Source organism: Loxodonta africana, unplaced genomic scaffold, assembly GCF_030014295.1.
Source record: "Loxodonta africana isolate mLoxAfr1 unplaced genomic scaffold, mLoxAfr1.hap2 scaffold_55, whole genome shotgun sequence".
NCBI lineage: Eukaryota > Metazoa > Chordata > Mammalia > Proboscidea > Elephantidae > Loxodonta > Loxodonta africana.
This window is the reverse complement of record NW_026975272.1, coordinates 678297-697076: the sequence shown is the minus strand read 5'-3', so window position 1 is coordinate 697076 and position 18780 is coordinate 678297. Positions and strand designations below refer to the sequence as shown.

Genomic DNA, 18780 nt, shown 5'->3' with positions numbered 1-18780 from the left:
CACTAGATAGCTAAGACAAGCTCTTACATCCTTCTTTAGATCTTTAATGCCATAAATGGTGCCTTGTACAGAGGGCATGTTCATTGAACTGATAAGCAGATATGCAATCTATCCTTTAGTGAGAGAGACATAAAAAGTGCATGAAAAAGGTAGAAAAGTTAATAAATTTATACATGCACAGAATAATATCCAGGAGGGGGAATAGAACAACAGAAAGTGGAAAAACAATTCTTTTTTAATAGAAAATAGGTTTTATATAAACTAATTAAAATTATATAAAGTAGGAGCAAATATTTGTGACAATTAAAACACATAAGTATATTCTGTGAATACCCACAAAAGTGAAAAAAGTGTAAAGAGAGAATATTCTTCCTTTTCTGGGTGTTAGTGAGATAGCCAATGAAAGGATTACTTTTTCTCTTTTTCACAAATCAAGTCTTCGGGATAGTAGAGTCATCAATCATCCAAATGTGGGATCTAGGCAGAAAATGAAGCTAAAAGATGTCTGAATTCTGAGAACTGGAAAGGACGGAGATTGCATTTCATGGAAGTCAGCACCATCTCCAGAACTGGGTGTGAAAAAATATGAACAGGCTAGTGATAGGATAAGGGAAAATTTGTTATCACTTTTTGCTACTCAGTTATTAGTTATAAAAACAGAGGGCTTCTATACATCATAAAATACAGTCAGAAGTTTAGAGTCAGGCATATACAGGTTTAAATGTCAGTTCTACCAATTAATAGCTTCATGACCTGGTAGAGTTTTCTTAACCCCATTTTTATGATGTGGAAACTGAGAACCAGGAAATAAAATAATCTCTAGTTCCAAAAACTTGAGCCACTTTATAGGAATTATCTAGCGAACACATGGCCCCAAACTGAAGTTAATTTCTTTTCTTCATTTGACTACAGGGCAAGCCTAAATGCTTTGTGCAATTATGGATACGGGATCGTGAAGGTGCCATAATGTTTTTCATCTAAGTGATATCATCTTGTTCCACAACTATAGAGCTATGTAAACCTAAGTGCATGGCAGGTTGGAATCATACAGGTGTGAAGGAGTTCCTTCTGGTAGGATTAACAGAAAATCCAAATTTGCAGCTCCCTCTCTTTTTGCTTTTTGCTCTCATTTATTGCGTCACTCTGGTAGGCAACTGGGGGATGATTGTTCCGATTTGGTTAAGTGTTCGACTTCATACTCCAATGTACTTCTTCCTTAGCAACCTCTCTTTTTGTGACATCTGCTACTCTACTGTCTTTGCTCCTAAGATGCTGGTAAATTTCTTATCAGAGCACAAGTCCAGCACATTTTCTGGCTGTGTACTACAGAGTTTCTTTTTTGCAGTGTATACAACTACAGAGGGCATCCTCCTGTCTATGATGGCTTATGACCGCTATGCGGTGATAGTTAATCCCTTGTTGTATACAGTCATCATGACTCAAAGGGTTTGTATTCAGATGGTCCTTGTGTCTTACTTAGGTGGACTCATTAATTTCTTGACACACACGATAGGTTTGCTCAAACTAGACTTCTGTGGTCCTAACATTGTGAACCATTATTTCTGTGATATTCCTCCTCTTTTGAGACTCTCTTGCTCTGATGTCCATACCAATGAGATGCTGCTTTTGATCTTCTCTGGGGTTATTGCAATGATCACTTTCATTATCATTATGGTCTCTTATGTCCGCATCATTATTGCCATCCAGAGAATTCGTTCAGCTAAAGGAAGGCACAAAGCCTTCTCCACCTGTGCCTCACACCTGACTGCTGTGACCTTATTCTATGGCTCTGTGACTTTTAGCTACATCCAGTCAAGCTCCCAATATTCACTGAAACAGGAGAAGGTCTCTGCTGTGTTTTATACATTGGTGATTCCCATGCTAAACCCACTGATTTACAGCCTTAGGAATAAGGATGTGAAAGATGCTGCAAAAGGTCAATATTGTGGAAGATAAACCCCACTGGGCTGAATCCCGTGCATGTCTTTGCTAACCTGACATTAACCAGCAAAGAGATAGGAGACCTTTAAAATTGTTTCATAGATAAAATCACAAGAAAAATACGATCAAAGTATTCTCATGCAATTTGAGGAGAAAGTGTTGAATATGGCATGAAGATTAAAAATTATTTTAATTCCCCTTTCATGGTTTTGGTGATTATTTAATTTCCTCAAAAGCTGATAAATCTTTTTTTTTTTTTTCTAACTTCTTGTGCTAAACTCTGAAAGATCTCACCATGGATTCAAAAGAATCAGACATTGCTGAGGTCTTAAAAGCTTAGAAGTGGCCATCTAAGATACACCTACTGGTTCCATCCAGACAGGAGCAAAGGAGAATGAAGAAAGTCAAAGACACAAGGAAAATATTAATCTAAAGGACTAATGGACCATAAGTACCACGGCCTCCATCAGCCTGAGCCCAGGAGAATTACATAGTACTGGGCTATCATCATGAACTACTCTGACAGGGCTCACAGTAGAGGGTCCCAGACAGAGCAGTAGAAAATGTAGAACAAAATTCAAATTCACAAAGTAAAAGACCAGACTTATTGGTCTGTCAGAGACTGAAAGAACCCTCAAGAGTATGGCCCCTGGCACCCTTTTAACTTAGACACTGAAGTCACTCCCAAAGTTCATCCTTCAGCCAAAGATTAGACAGGTCTATGAAACAATAACACACTTGAGGAGCGTGCTTCTTAATTCAAACATTTACGAGACCAAAAGGGCAACACCTGCCTAAAAATAATGAGAAGAAGGCTGGAAGGACAGGAAACATAGATGTATGGAAATGGCGAATTGAGCTGTGGAAGGGGAGGGTGTTGACATATCAAGGGGACTGCAACCAATGTCACAAAACAAGTCGTGTATAAATTGTTGAACGAGAAACTAAATTTTGTCTGTAAAGTCTCACCTAAAGCACAATTAAAAATAAATAAGACATTATCTCAAATTAAAAAAGAATATTCTAGCACAGGGATTTACCAAATGTTATCTCAGAGAAAATTTGAAATATTCCCTTAGTCCCATTCTCTAAGATCACTCACACAAATTGATTTTATTCTAAAAATGTCACCATTCAAGTAAAAATATATCTTTGATTTTTATTTAAATTTGCATATCTTAATAGTATCCTATAAAAATGGCTATAGAAAACAACTCTTATTATTTATAAATTATTTATTCAGTGCGCTTCTATTGAGTACCTTTATTGTGCCAGTTACTCTGCGTGATCTAAATCTAGAGAGATTTAAACTATGGATCAAAAGCTGTTAGAGGAAGGGGGGGCATGGGAAATGGGGATGACTGTTTAAAGACATGAAAATTCAAGAGTTATGTCTACTATGAAATGTTTAAACAAAAGTAGTAGAAAATGACGAGTCATTTAGAGGCATGGGTGTGAAGGCCTTTGGATACCAGGATAACATGCTTTAAAACTCTTTCAATGCATAGTAAGTGAAGACCTAAGTGAAATATACATAGAATTCTTCAGAAAAATTCTCATGATGACACTGCTATCAACGTATTGGAAGGTTAGAAGTATTTGGGAAAATTACTTGGAAACTGTAAAAAAAAATTACTCTGAGAAAGATAAGTATTACGGGTGAGCAATAGACAGAAGACAAGTGATTTAAAAGAGAGCTCATGAAAATCATCAACAGGACTTGAAAAATAATTAGATTTTTATTTTTGAGAAAAAGAGTATATAATGGACAGAAGATTTTGAACTGTGTAACTAGGAAGATAAATTGGCTAAGGAGGAAAAAAGTGTTTAAAGGATGGAGGAAGAGACACAGAGAGAAAAATACCAGGTTCTCAATCAAACCCTGGGAAGCCAATACCCCAGAAACAGTAACAAGCCAGGAGAAAAATGTGTTGTAAGTCTAAACAATCAGATTCCGGCTTTATTAATAACTGAATTTTCATGATTAGCCCTCACCCTTTCTGACTACAGGGGAAAGTACACCCCTTCCCTGGTAAAAAGTAATGTCATTTTCAGTCTCTCTGATGCTTAAGAGCCAGAATGTATAATCAAATGTCAAAGGGCACAATATACAGAGACCTGCAAAAATTTACATGTTGAAGTTAGCAAAGGGCTTTAAAAATTACTGACTAAAACATTAAAGAAAACAGAAAAAAAATTGGAAAATCGTGTGAGAAATATCTTAAGAGAGGATTAAATGAATAAAAACAAAATCAGCCAACAAACTGCGCTGGGACAACTGTATCCCCACATGCTAAGAATGAGGATGGACTTTACCTCATGCCATATACAAAAAATACTCAGAGTGAATCAATGGCCTGAATATAAGAAAAAAAAAAAACCATGAAATTCTTAGATGAAAACTTAAGAATATAGCTTCAATTATATGATCCTGTTGAGAAAAATAAACAGAAAATAAAATTTGCTAACATGAACGGATTAAAAAGAAAAAAAAACTTGTTTAAATTAATAATAGTTAAAAGGTTACTACATGCTGACAAATTACATTTTGTGGTTAATAGTTTTTGAAAAAAAAATTTCCCCTGAGAATGGGAATAAAACTAGAGGCCTCCTATAAATACTTTTTATTAAACATTGCTCTAAAAGTTCTAAAACATGTAATATGTCAAGAAAAAAAATTCTATTTGAGAGTATAAAGTAAAATTGTCATAATTATTATTTTTTTTAATTAGTTTTTACCATGCTTTAAGTGAAAGTTTACAAATCAGGTCAGTCTCTCATACAGAAGTTTACATACACCTTGCTATACACTCCTAATGAGATAGCACAGTACTTCCCTCCACTCTCTCTCCTCGTGTACATTCAGGTAGCTTCTGGCCACCTCTGCCCTCTCATGTCCCCTCCAGACAGGAGATGCCATCATAGTCTCATGTGTCGACTTGATCCAAAAAGCTTGTTCTTCACCAGTCTCACTTTCCATCCACTATTCCTGGCCAATCCCTGTCTGAAGAGTTGGCTTTGGGAATGGTTCCTGCCCTTGGATAACAGAAGGTCTGGGGTCCATGGCCTCCGGGGTTCCTCCAGTCCAAGTCTGACCATTAAGTCTGGTCTTTTTATGAGAATTTGGGGTCTGCATTCCACAGCTCTCCTTTTCCCTCAGGGTTTCTCGGTTGAGTTCCCTGTCAGGGCAGTCATCTGCTGTGGCCAGGTACCATCTAGCTCTTCTGATCCCAGGCTAATGTAGTCTCTGGTTTATGTGGTCCTTTTAGTCTCTTAGACTCATAATTATTTTGTGCCTTTGGTGTTCTTCACTCTTCCTTGTTCCAGGTGGATTGAGACCAATTGATGCATCTTAGATGACTCCTTGCTAGCGTTTAAGACTGCAGACGTTGCTTTCCAAAGTGGGATGCAGAATGTTTTCTTAAAAGATTTTATTATGCCAATTGACTTAGATGTCCCCTGAAATCATGGTCCTCAAACCCCCGCCCCTGCTGTGCTGGCATTTGAAGTGTTCAGGTTTTTAAGGAAACTTCTTTGTTTTTGGTTTAGCCCATTTGTGTTGACCTCTCCTGTATTGTGTATCATCTGCCCCTTCATCTAAAATGAAAGTTATCTACTATCTAATTAGTGAATACCCCTCTTCCTCCCTCCCCGCTCTCGTAACCATCAAAGGGTATCTTCTTCTCTACTTAAACTGTTTCTCCAGTTCTTTTAATAGTGGTCTTATACAATATTTGCCGTTTTGCAATTGACTGATTTTACTCAACATAATGTCTTCCAGATTTGTCCATGTTATGAAATGTTTCATGGATTCAACATTGTTCTTTATCGATGTGCAGTATTGCATTGTGCAAGTATACCATAGTTTATCCATTCATCCGTTGATGGGCACCTTGGTTGCTTCCAACTTTTTGCTATTGTAAAGTGCTGCAATAAACATGAGTGTGCATATATTTGTTTGTGTAAAGGCTCTTATTTCTCTAGGATACATTCCAAGGAGTGGGATTGCTGGATCATATGGTAGTTCTAATTCTAGTTTTTTAAGGAAGTGCCAAATCGATTTCCAAAGTGGTTGTACCGTTTTACATTCCCACCAGCAGTGTATAAGTGTTCCAGTCTCTCTACAACCTCTCCAACATTTTTTATTTTGTGTTTTTTGAATTAAAGCCAGCCTTGTTGGAGTGAGATGAAATGTCATTGTAGTTTTGATTTGCATTTCTCTAATGGCTCAAGGGGCATTTGTAATCCATCTTCACTGTGACCCAAAAGTTCCTAAGGAGATAATAAGTTTTTTCAGAAAGTCTTCATATCCAAAACAAAACCTAGGGCTGGGAGAATGAAGAAACTAAAAAACAAAACCACATGGTGGATTTTGCTAGTTTTAATCCCATTTACTAAGACTGAAGGCTGAGAGTTGGGTAGAAGATACCCTTTAAATATGGAGGCTGCAAAACACAACTAAAAGAAGATTAAAAGAGTGTAACGAATGGCAGCCGGCCTGATTTTAACTTCTGGAAAGGGAATCTTTTTACCTTGTCCAGAATCTCTCCCTCTCACAAACCCATTCTATTTATCCTATTTCCAAATAAATCAGTAAATTTTTCTAAAAAGCCACAGTCTGATAAATATCCATAAAACTGTAGCAGTTATATTTGCTATGAGTTGTTATGTGAAAATTCCTTAATCATTCCCTACCTGGTAAAATTTTGCAATGTAAATAAAAAGTGAGATAACACGAGAATTACAGACAGGTTTGTAAGGGAAATGCATTCAATCATTGCGGCAATCGGGGCTTTTAAATGATGGCCCAACAGTAACTGCCTTTCTGGCCTGTTCAGGGGATAACGCCAAACTACTGGAGGGCGGGTACAACAATGGTGATCGCACTGAGCACATTAAAAGAACTGGGAAAAAGTGCTTACCTCTCCAGTAAGTGGTGGTGAACTAAGTTTGGGATGTGCCACATTTGAGATATTAGTGGGATACTCAAGAAGAAATCTCTTATAAGAGGTAGGAAATTAGAGATGAAAATGAAATTACACATCTTGAAAATCCAGAGCCTGCATAAGAGATGACACAAAAAAATGGAAAAAGAATCTGTAGGAAGACAGAGAAAAATAAAATATGAGATGAAAAGGCAAGGGGAGGCATTCTCACTTCAGCAGCAAATATACTAAAATTGAAACAATACAGAGATTAGTATAGCCCTTGCATAAGGATAGTATGCAAATTTGTGAAGTGTTCCATATTTTTCATTAGTAGTCACCAGGAAGGAGCCCTGACGGCGTGGTGGTTAAGTGTTCAGCTGCTAACCAAAAGGTTGGCAGTTCAAATCCACCAGCCACGCCCTGGAAACCCAATAGGGGCAGTTCTACTCTGTCCTATAGGGTCACTATGAGTCAGAATCGAATTGATGACAGTGGTTTTAGTTACCAGGGATGGGGAGGAGGGGAATTCACTCTCTAGATAGTATACACTTGGTGATGGGAAAGCTAACACCAAATGAGGATAGAGTATACACAGCTTGATGAAGGTAAATGATTTCACTAGAAAGTACATAAGAAAAAAGGACCTGTTAGAGACTGCTGTGGCATATATAATTTTGAACTGGCAGCAAAATTAACCAAAATATATATGTGCAACTATGTATGCATATGGGCATATATGTGTATAAGTATGCATATATGTATGTATTTATAGATGTATGCATATCTATACATACATACACCTGTGACTATATGCATATATAGTCGTATATATAATAAATCACATAGAAGGCACAGTTATGGATACTTCTTAGACATAATCAAATACCTCGCAGGATTGGATTTCTGCATTTGAAAGATTAAGACCATAATCTCATGGAACATCTCAAGCAATTGGCATAATGCATTCATAAAGTTATGCTCTACATCTTAGTTTGGTGAGCTGTGTCTGGGGTCTTCAAAGCTTGCGAGTGGCCATCTAAGATACAACCATTGGTCTCTACTTATATGGAGCAAAAGAAAAAGAAGTAAATCAAAGACTCAAACAAGAAAGTAGTCTACAAGACAAATAGTCTACATGAACCACAGCCTCATCTACCCTAAGAGCAGAACTAGATGGTACGAGGTTGCCATTACCAACCACTCTAATCAGCGCCACAATAGATGGGCCCTGATAGAAGGGGAGGAAAATGTGTAACAGAACATCAAATTTATTAAAATAAAAAACTCTGACCTACTGCCTGGGCTGTGACTGGATGACTTCCTGAGATTACTGCCCTGACGTACTCTACAAAACTTGAACCAAAACTAACCCGAGGTCACCCTGTTGCTAAACAACAAATTGGCTAAAAAATAATGACTATCACCTGTAAGTACTGTACTCCTTTAAAAAAATCACCTACATGACACCAAACAGTCAACAATTACTTCAAAACAAAGATGAGAATGTAAGGGGAGCAGGGAAACTAGATTAATGGAAACAGAATAACTAGAACAGAAATAATGAGAGCATTCACACATTGTGAAAAATGTAACCAACATCACTGAACAGCTTGTGTAGAAATTGTTGAATAGGAACCTAAACTGCTGTGTAAAGTTTCACTTAAACACAATAAAATATTATTTAAAATACAAAGGCAAGTGTGAGTGAAATAAGAGAGAAAGAGGTAAAAGAATAAGCAAGTGAGTAAGGAGAAATGAGAAGCACTGGAAGCTGGAAACATGGGAATTACTCGAAAAAGAAAACAAGAGAGGACTACATAAGGTAAACCATTTGCTGCTTTCTTCTTCAGAGGAGTTCAGACATTCAAGTTGTTGTAATGGCACTGTCAACCTCTAACTTGGTTATCTTAGAGTACATATATCCTTCACCTAACTGGATGAAAGGAAACATCAGGTTATATTTCCTTGAAGAATTTTCTTAGCGGCATATGCCCGATGGAAAGGACCACCAGCTCCTTTCATTGTGACATGAGAGCAATATGTTTTGTGAATGAATGGAAAGAGAGAGAGAAATAACCAGGCAGACATAGGTACAGATATAGATGTAGATTAGATATGCATAATATTAACTAACATCTACACCCCTCATGTACCTTTCAGTTTGTTGTACTGTGGGGCTTGCATGTTGCTGTGATGCTGGAAGCTTTGCCATTGGTACTCAAATACCAGCAGGGTCACCCATGGTGGATACGTTTCAGCTGAGCTTCCAGACTAAGACAGGCTAGGAAGAGGGACCCGGTAGTCTACTTCTGAAAAGATTTAGCCAGTGAAAACCTTATGAACAGCAGCAGAATGTTGTTTGATACAGTGCCGGAAGATGAGCCCTTCAGGTTGGAAGGCTCTCAAAAGACAACTGGGGAAGAACTTCCTCTTCAAAGTAGAGTCGACCTTAATGACGTGGATGGAGTCGAGCTTTCGGGACCTTCATTTGCTGATACAGAATGGCTCAAAATGAGAAGAAACAGCTGCAAACACCCATTAATAATCAGAAAGCGGAACGTAAGAAGTATGAACCTGGAGAACTAGAAGTCATCGAGAATGAAATGGAACACATAAACGTCAATATCCTAGGCATTAGTGAGCTGAAACGGACTGGTACTGGCCATTTTGAATTGGACAAAGGTATGGTCTACTATGCCAGGAACGACAACTTGAAGAGGAATGGCGTTGTATTCATCGACAAAAAGAACATTTTAAGATCTACCCCAAAGTACAATGCTGTCAGTGATAGGAGAATACCCACATGCCTACAAGGAAGACCAGTTAATAGGACTATTATTCAAATTTACACACAAACCTCTAAGCACAAAGATGAAGAAATTGAAGATTTTTACCAACTTCTGCAGTCTGAAATTGATTGAACATGCAACCAGGATGCATTGATAATTACCGGAGATTGGAATGTGAAAGTTGGAATCAAGAAGAAGGATCAATTAGCCATTAGAGAAATGCAAATTAAAACTACAATGAGATTCCATCTCACGCCAACAAGGCTGGCATTAATCCAAAAAACACAAAATAATAGATGTTGGAGAGACTGTGGAGAGATTGGAACTCTTATACACTGCTGGTGGGAATGTAAAATGGTACAACCACTTTGGAAATCTATCTGGCGTTTTCTTAAAAAGTTAGAAATAGAACTACCATACAACCAAGAAATCCCACTCCTCGGAATATACCCTAGAGAAATAAGAGCCTTCACACGAACAGATATATGCACACCCATGTTTATTGCAGCTCTCACAATAGCAAAAACCTGGAAGCAACCAAGGTCTCCATCAACGGATAAATGGGTAAATAAATTGTGGTATATTCACACAATGGAACACTACGCATCGATAAAGAACAGTGACAAAATCTAAAACATTTCATAACATGGAGGAACCTGGAAGGCATTATGCTGAGTGAAATTAGTCAGAGGCAAAAGGACAAATATTGTATAAGACCACTATTATAAGATCTTGAGAAATAGTATAAACTGAGAAGAACACATACTTTTGTGGTTACGAGGGGGGAGGGAGGGAGGGTGGGAGAGGGTTATTTACTGATTAGTTAGAAGATAAGAACTACTTTAGGTGAAGGGAAGGACAATAATCAATACAGGGAAGGTCAGCTCAACTGGACTGGACCAAAAGCAAAGAAGTTTCCGGGATAAACTGAATACTTCGAAGGTCAGTGGAGCAAGGGCGGGGTTTTGGGGACTATGGCTTAAGGGGACTTCTAAGTCAATTGCCAAAATACTTCTATTATGAAAACATTCTGCATCCCACTTTGAAATGTGGCATCTGGGGTCTTAAATGCTAACAGTAGCCATCTAAGATGCATCAATTGGTCTCAACCCACCTGGATCAAAGGAGAATGAAGAACATCAAGGTCACACGACAACTATGAGCCCAAGAGACAGAAAGGGCCACATGAACCAGAGACTTACATCATCCTGAGACCAGAAGAACTAGATGGTGCCCGGCCACAACCGATGACTGCCCTGACAGGGAACACAATACAGAACCCCTGAGGGAGCAGGAGAACAGTGGGATGCAGACCCCAAATTCTCATAAAAAGACCAGACTTAATGGTCTGACTGAGACTAGAAGAATCCCGGCAGTCATGGTCCCCAAACCTTCTGTTGGCCCAGGACAGGAACCATTCCCGAAGACAACTCATCAGACATGGAAGGGACTGGACAATGGGTTAGAGAGAGGTGCTGACGAAGAGTGAGCTACTTGTATTAGGTGGACACTTGAGTCTGTGTTGGCATCTCCTGTCTGGAGGGGAGATAGGAGGGTAGAGAGGGTTAGAAACTGGCAAAATTGTCATGAAAGGAGAGACTGGAAGGGCTGACTCATTAGGGGGAGAGTAAGTGGGAGTATGGAGTAAGGTACGTATAAGCTTATATGTGACAGACTGACTTGATTTGTAAACGTTCACTTAAAGCTCAATAAAAATGATTAAAAAAAAGAGATAAAAGGAAAGAGAAGTGAGCAGGGGGTGGGGACCTCTTACCACCAAGAAAGCAGCACCAGGAGTAGAGTGCACCCTTCGGACCCGAGGTTCCTGTGTGGAGAAGCTCCTCGATCTAGAGAAGATTGATGACAAGGACTTTTCTTCAGAGCCGACAGAGAGAGAAAGACTTTCCCTGGAGCTGGTGCCCTGAATTTGGACTTCTAGCCTAATAGACTGTGAGAGAATAAACTTTCTTTTGCTGAAAAAAAAAAAAATACATGAGGATTTAAGGCTTTTTCCACACCTGCTGGGGAAACGTGTCCACACGTCTGGGCTAATATTAGGGCTGTTTCTTTTCTAAGATTGACATTTCCCTGGCCGTCTGAGATTGCTGCTGGAGATAGAATGGCTGATATTTACTTTGGAATCTTTCTTCTAGAAAAGATTACCAACGACTGTTTAAGGAACCCTGGTGGTACAATGGGTAAGCACTCGGCTGCTAACTGAAAGGTTAGTGGTTAGAACACACACAGCAGCACCATGGAAGAAAGACCTGGCAATCTGCTTCAGTAAAGATTACAGCCAAGAAAACCCTACGGGGCAGTTCTGCTTCATCACTGGGGTCATATGAGTCCACATTGACTTAATGGCAGCCAACAACAACAGTTTTCCCTTTTCCAGAAGGTCATAGAACTGGAATCTGGAGTCTGGCTTCTTTCATCAGTTGTGTATATATCAGGGGTCCATCCCTGGAGATGGACATCATGCTTGGTAGAGAGCCAGTGAAAAAGAAGACCCTGAACAGGATGGACTGACACAATGGCTGTAACAATAGGCTCAAACATAACTACTATTGTGAGAATGGCACGGAAGGGGGCACCGTTTTGTTCTGTTACACTTAAGGTCGCTATGAGTTAGAGCCGACTTGATGGCACCTAACAATAACAACAACAGTATTCTGAAGTACGGGTTCACCGTAGCTTGTTTACCCATTTTCCAGTTGCAGGACATTTATGTTGTTTCCAGTTTGGGGCAATTATGAATAAAGCTGCTAAAAACATTCATGTAAAAAAAAAAAAAGAAGAAGGATCAGTAGTTGGAAAATATGGCCTTGGTGAGAGAAACCATGATGGAGATTGAATTATAGAATTTCGCAAGACCACGAGTTCTTCATTGCAAATACCTTTTGTCGCCAACATGAACAGTGACTATACACATTGACCTTGCCAGATGGAATACACAGGAATCAAATTGACTACACCTGTGGGAAGAGACGATGGAAAACCTCAATATCATCAGTCAGAACAAGGTCAGGGGGTGACTGAGGAAAAGACCATCGCTGCTCATATGCAAATGCAAGTTGAAACTGAAGAAAATTAGAACAAGTCCATGAGAGCCAAAGTACAACCTTGAGTATATCCCACCTGAATTTAGAGACCATCTCAAGAATAGATTCAATGAATTGAACACTAATGACCAAAGACCAGATGAGGTGTGGAATGACATCAAGTACATCACACATGAAGAAAGCAAGAGGTCATTAAAAAGACAGGAAATACAGAAAAGACCAAAATGGACATCAGAAGAGTCTCTGAAACTTGCTCTTGAACATCAAGTACATAAAGCAAAAGGAAGAAATGATGCAGTAATAGAGTTGAAAAGAAGATTTCAAATGGGGGCTCAAAAGGACAAAGTAAAGCATTATAATGACATGTGCAAAGACCTGGAGATGGAAAATCAAAAGGAGAGAACATGCTCTGCATTTCTCAAGCTGAAAGAACTGAAGAAAAAATTCAAGCCTTGATTTGCAATATTGAAGAATTCTATGTGGAAAATATTAAACAACTCAGGAAGCATGAAAAGAAGATGGAATAAATATACAGAGTCACTACACCAAAAAGAATTAGTTGACATTCAACCATTTCCGGAGGTACCATATGAGCAGGAACCAATAGTACTGAAGGAAGAAGTCCAAGCTGCACTGAAGGCACTGGCAAAAAAACAAGGCTCCAGGAACTGATGAAATATCAGTTGAGATATTTCATTCAACAAATGGATGCAGTGATGGAAGTACTCACTCATCTATGCCAAGAAATTTGGAAGACAACTACCTGCCCAGCTGACTGGGAGAACCCTATGCTTATGCCTATTCTCAAGAAAGGTGGTCCAAATGAATGTAGAAATTATCAAACAATATGATTGAATTACACAAAAGTAAAATTTTGCTGAAGATCATTCAAATGTGGCTGCACCAGTATATTGACAGGGAACTGCCAGAAATTCAAGCCAAATCCAGAAGAGGATGCGGAACCAGGGTTATCACTGCTGATGTCAGATAGATCCTGGCTGAAAGCAGAGAATATGAAGAAGATGTTTACCTGTGTTTTATTGACTATGCTAAGGCACTCAACTGTGTGGATTATAACAAATTATAGATAACATTACAAAGAATGGGAATTCCAGAACATTTAATTGTGTTCATGAGGAACCTGTATGTAGATCAAGGGGCAGTTGTTCAAACAGAACAAGGGGATACTGCATGGTTTAAAGTCAGGAAAAATGTGTATTAGGGTTGTATCTTTTCATCATACTATTGAATCTATATGCTGGTCAAATATTCTGAGAAGCTGGACTATATCAGGAAGAACAGACATCAGGATTGGAGGACTCATCAACAGCCTGCGTTATGCAGATGACACAACCTTGCTTGCTGAAAGTGAAGACGACTTCAAGCACTTACTGATGAAGGTCAAAGGCCACAGCCTTGGGTATGGATTATACCTCAACATAAAGAAAACAAAAACACTCAAAACTGGACCAATAAGCAACATCATGATAAACAGAGAAAAGATTGAGGTTGTCAAGGATTTCATTTTACTGGGGTCCACAATCAACACCCACGGAAGCAGCAGTCAAGAAATCAAAAGACATATTGGGCGAATCTGCTGCAAAAGACCTCTTTAAAGTGTTGAAAAGCAAAGATATCATCTTGAAGACTAAGGTGCCCTGACCCAAGCCATGGTGTTTTCAATCGCCTCCTATGCACGTGAAAGCTGGACGGTGAATAAGGAATACTGAAGAAGAACTGATGCCTTCGAATCGTGGTGTTAGTGAAGAATACTGAATATACCATTGACTGCCAAAAGAACGAACAAATCTGCCTTGGAAGAAATATAACCAGAATGCTCCTTAGAAGCAAGGATGGCGAGGCTCTGTCTCACATACTTTGGATGTGTTGTCAGGAAGGATCAGTCCCTGGAAAAGAATATCATGCTTGGTAAAGTAGAGGGTCAGCCAAAAAGAGGAAGACCCTCAATGAGATGGATTGACACAATGGCTGTAACAATGGGCTTAAGTATAACGATGATTGTGAGGATGGTCCAGGACTGGGCAGTGTTTCATTCTGAAGTATATGGGGTCGCTATGAGTCAGAACAAACTTGATGGCACCTAACAAAAACAACAACACTAATATAGAGTTTAGCATTCATAAGGAAACCCTGGTGGCGTAGTGGTTAAGTGCCACAGCTGCTAACCAAGAGGTTGGCAGTTCAAAACTGCCAGGCGCTCCTTGGAAACTCTGTGGGGCAGTTCTACTCTGTCCTATAGGGTTGCTATAAGTTGGAATCGACTCGATAGTAGTGGGTTTCATTTTTGGTTTTACCATTCATAAATAGGTACGTAGGTAGATAGATGATAGACAGATAGATAGATGATAGATAGATGACAGATAGCTGGTAGATGATATATAGAGAGAAAGATGATAGACAATAGATAGATAGATAGATAGATAGATGATAGACAGACAGATAGATATAGATGATAGATAGATAGGCAGACAGACAGGTGGATAGGTAGATAGATAAATGCAGATTTATCTTTCAGTTAGCAGCTGTAGCACTTAACCATTACACCACTAGGGTTTCCAAATGCAGATACAGACATAGATACATAAAATTCATTCAAAATTTTCAAATGAACATATAAATCCAAATAAGATAAGGACTCTTTTTGTTCTTAATTTTAAAACGAGGAAATTGAAACATAATGAGGTTAAGTGACCTGGCTAAGTCCATGAGTGGTGGACACTCCAATTCAGCAGCCTACCTCAGATGCTGCATGCTTAATACTCACTATAGGACAGACACATTTGAGAAAGCCAGGGATATAGACAGAGGGAGAAAGGGAGTAAGAGAAAGAAAGCGAGCAGAAAGCTTCATATAAACAAATACTCAGAAAACTGGGCTCCAGATAGAGGTTCTCATCATATCTAGTTTATTCCAATTCTGTCTCTCATTCAATGACAACTGCTAGAGCAGTGTTTAAACAGAATTAGTCCCATTTTTTGAAAATTTCTCCTGACAGTTTTAAAACTTATCTTACTAACATATGTAAGATTTTGTTATGTTGCCATGGCGTGACTGAAACCTAAAAGTTAGGCTTATGCTCTAAACCTTGTCTCTTGCATTCCAGCTATACAAATCTTAGATGTCATGGAAGGAGAAAATATGAGCTTCCCAAGTATGTTTGTCTCGTTGGGCTTCTCAGATTATTCATGGCTAGAGAGGACCCTCTTTGGAGTGGTCCTGGTCTTCAACATCTTTACCGTGGTGGGAAACAGCTTCATCACCCTTCTCACCATTGTGGATCTCAGACTCCACACTCTCATGTACTTCTTCCTAGACAATCTCTCTTTGCAGGACCTCTGTATCACCACCACTATTTTGCCACAGCTGCTGGCCAACCTCTGGGGGCCAAAGAAGACAACTGCTTCCTGGTGCTGCATCACACAGGCCTACTTCTTCACTGGATAGGATGCACCGAATGCATTCTGCTGACAGTGAAGTCCTTTGATCGCTACATGGCTATCTGCCAGGCACTCCAGTACACTCTCACCAGCATCCCCAGGTATGTATGCAGCTGGCAGTTTCAGCCTGGTGCAGTGGCCTAGCCAATTCTCTGCTCCAAGGCACTCTCACTATCCAGCTCCATTGCAGTGGTCACCATACTCTGCACCACTTCTTCTGTGAGCTACCTGTCCTGATCAAGCTGGCCTGTGAAGACACCACTGTTGATGACCTGACACTGATTGCAGGAGCCATCCCCTTTGGACTGCAGGCTCCGCTGCTTGTGCTGCTCTCCTACACCTTCATTGCCAGGGCTGTGCTAAAGCTACCTTCAGCTGAAGGAAGGCGCAAGGCCTTCAGCACCTGCAGTTCCCGCATGGTGGTCATCATCACGTACTATGGGCCATCCATCTACATGTACCTGCAGCCCCCTGCCAACAGCACCCAGGCCAAGTTCACATCCTTCTTCTATTGCCTTATCACCCCACTGCTGAATGCACTCATCTGCACCATGAGAAATAAGGATGTGAATAGGGCATTGAAGAGAATGCTACAATCCAAGATAGGAGACAAATCCTAAAAAGTGTAAAGTCATAAAAATCCTGCCTCTACCAACCACATAGACACCATCAATGAGTATTGGTGCTTCTATGCTTCCAAATGGGTGTTCAAGAGCTCCAAGAAAAGATGTCCCATATGTCACCATTAAGTATCCTCATGTTTGAGAAGCTCATCCTCCCAACAAGTGCTATGTTCTAAAATCTCAAACAAAGCATTGTATTCCTTCTTAACTCTTCCCATATGTCCTGTTCTCGGTGACAGAACAAGCAGAAATGTTCACACCTCTGTAGGAGGATAAATGACACCATTCTTTTTAAATTCCCTCCTACAACTGCTCCTCTTTAAATGGTACCCTCCAAGTAAATGTGCTAAAAAAAACTTTTGTACATATCATCACAATAATTTAAAACAAGACCTGCATTGGATTCATCACACCTCCTACCCACAATCTTTCAACCTCTCCTGTCTCAGAGAAACTCACAAACTCTCACCTTTTTTTTTCCAGGTAAATAAGGAATTTTATTCTTTCATATCATTGCCACAAATTAATGGAAAATGCCCTTAGATTTAAGATTTTTTTTATTAACTTTTATTGAGCTTCAAATGAACGTTTACAAATCGAGTCAGTCTGTCACATATAAGTTTATATACATCTTACTCTGTACTCCCACTTGCTCTCCCCCTAATTAGTCAGCCCTTCCAGTCTCTCCTTTTGTGACAATTTTGCCAGCTTCCAACTCTCTCTATCCTCCCATCCCCCCTCCAGACAGGAGATGTCAACACAGTCTCAAGTCTCCACCTGATATAATTAGCTCACTCTTCATCAGCATCTCTCTCCCACCCACTGTCCAGTCCCTTTCATGTCTGATGAGTTGTCTTCGGGGATGGTTCCTGTCCTCTGCCAACAGAAGATTTGGGGACCATGACAGCTGGGAATCCTCTAGTCTCAGTCAGACCATTAAGTATGGTCTTTTTGTGAGAATTTGGGGTCTGCATCTCACTGATCTCCCGCTCCCTCAGGGGTTCTCTGTTGTGCTCCCTGTCAGGGCAGTCATCGATTGTGGCCAGGCACCAACTAGTTCTTCTGGTCTCAGGATGATGTAGGTCTCTGGTTCATGTGGCCCTTTCTGTCTCTTGGGCTCTTAGTTGTCGTGTGACCTTGGTGTTCTTCATTCTCCTTTGCTCCAGGTGGGTTGAGACTAATTGATGCATCTTAGATGGCCGCTTGTTAGCATTTAAGACCCCAGACGCCACATTTCAAAGTGGGATGCAGAATGTTTTCGTTATAGAATTATGCTGCTAATTGACTTAGAAGTCCCCCTAAACCATGGTTCCCAAACCCCCGCCCTTGCTCCGCTGACCTTTGAAGCATTCGTTTTATCCCGGAAACTTCTTTGCTTTTGGTCCAGTCCAATTGAGCTGACCTTCCATGTATTGAGTGTTGTCCTTCCCTTCACCTAAAGCAGTTCTTATCTACTAATTAATCAGTAAAAAACCCTCTCCCTCCCTCCCTCCCTCCCCCTCTCGTAACCACAAAAGTATGTGTTCTTCTCAGTTTTTACTATTCCTCAAGATCTTATAATAGTGGTCTTATACAATATTTGTCCTTTTGCCTCTGACTGATTTCACTCAGCATAATGCCTTCCAGGTTCCTCCATGTTATGAAATGTTTCACAGATCGTCACTGTTCTTTATCGATGCATACTATTCCATTGTGTGAATATACCACAATTTATTTAACCATTTATCCGTTGATGGACACCTTGGTTGCTTCCAGCTTTTTGCTATTGTAAACAGAGCTGCAATAAACATGGGTGTGCATATATCTGTTTGTGTGAAGGCTCTTGTTTCTCCAGGGTATATTCCGAGGAGTGGGATTTCTTGGTTGTATGGTAGTTCTATTTCTAACTGTTTAAGATAACGCCAGACAGATTTCCAAAGTGGTTGTACCATTTTACATTCCCACCAGCAGTGTATAAGAGTTCCAATCTCTCCGCAGCC

General features: G+C 39.7%; 1 protein-coding gene and 2 pseudogenes across 1 annotated transcript; all 3 read left to right on the top strand.

Annotated features, from left to right (window-relative positions):
* The first annotated feature begins 77 nt into the window (after window positions 1-77).
* On the top strand, window positions 78-5873 carry LOC100660250 (olfactory receptor 5J3-like). Its single transcript, XM_023541855.2, has one exon. It carries the CDS (start codon window positions 1030-1032, stop codon window positions 1954-1956), a length of 927 nt encoding a protein of 308 aa, XP_023397623.2. The 5' UTR covers window positions 78-1029; the 3' UTR covers window positions 1957-5873.
* A 1221-nt stretch (window positions 5874-7094) lies between these two features.
* On the top strand, window positions 7095-7194 carry LOC135229826 (U6 spliceosomal RNA; annotated as a pseudogene).
* Window positions 7195-10453: 3259 nt separating this feature from the next.
* On the top strand, window positions 10454-18269 carry LOC135229817 (olfactory receptor 2G3-like; annotated as a pseudogene).
* The last annotated feature ends 511 nt before the right edge of the window (window positions 18270-18780 follow it).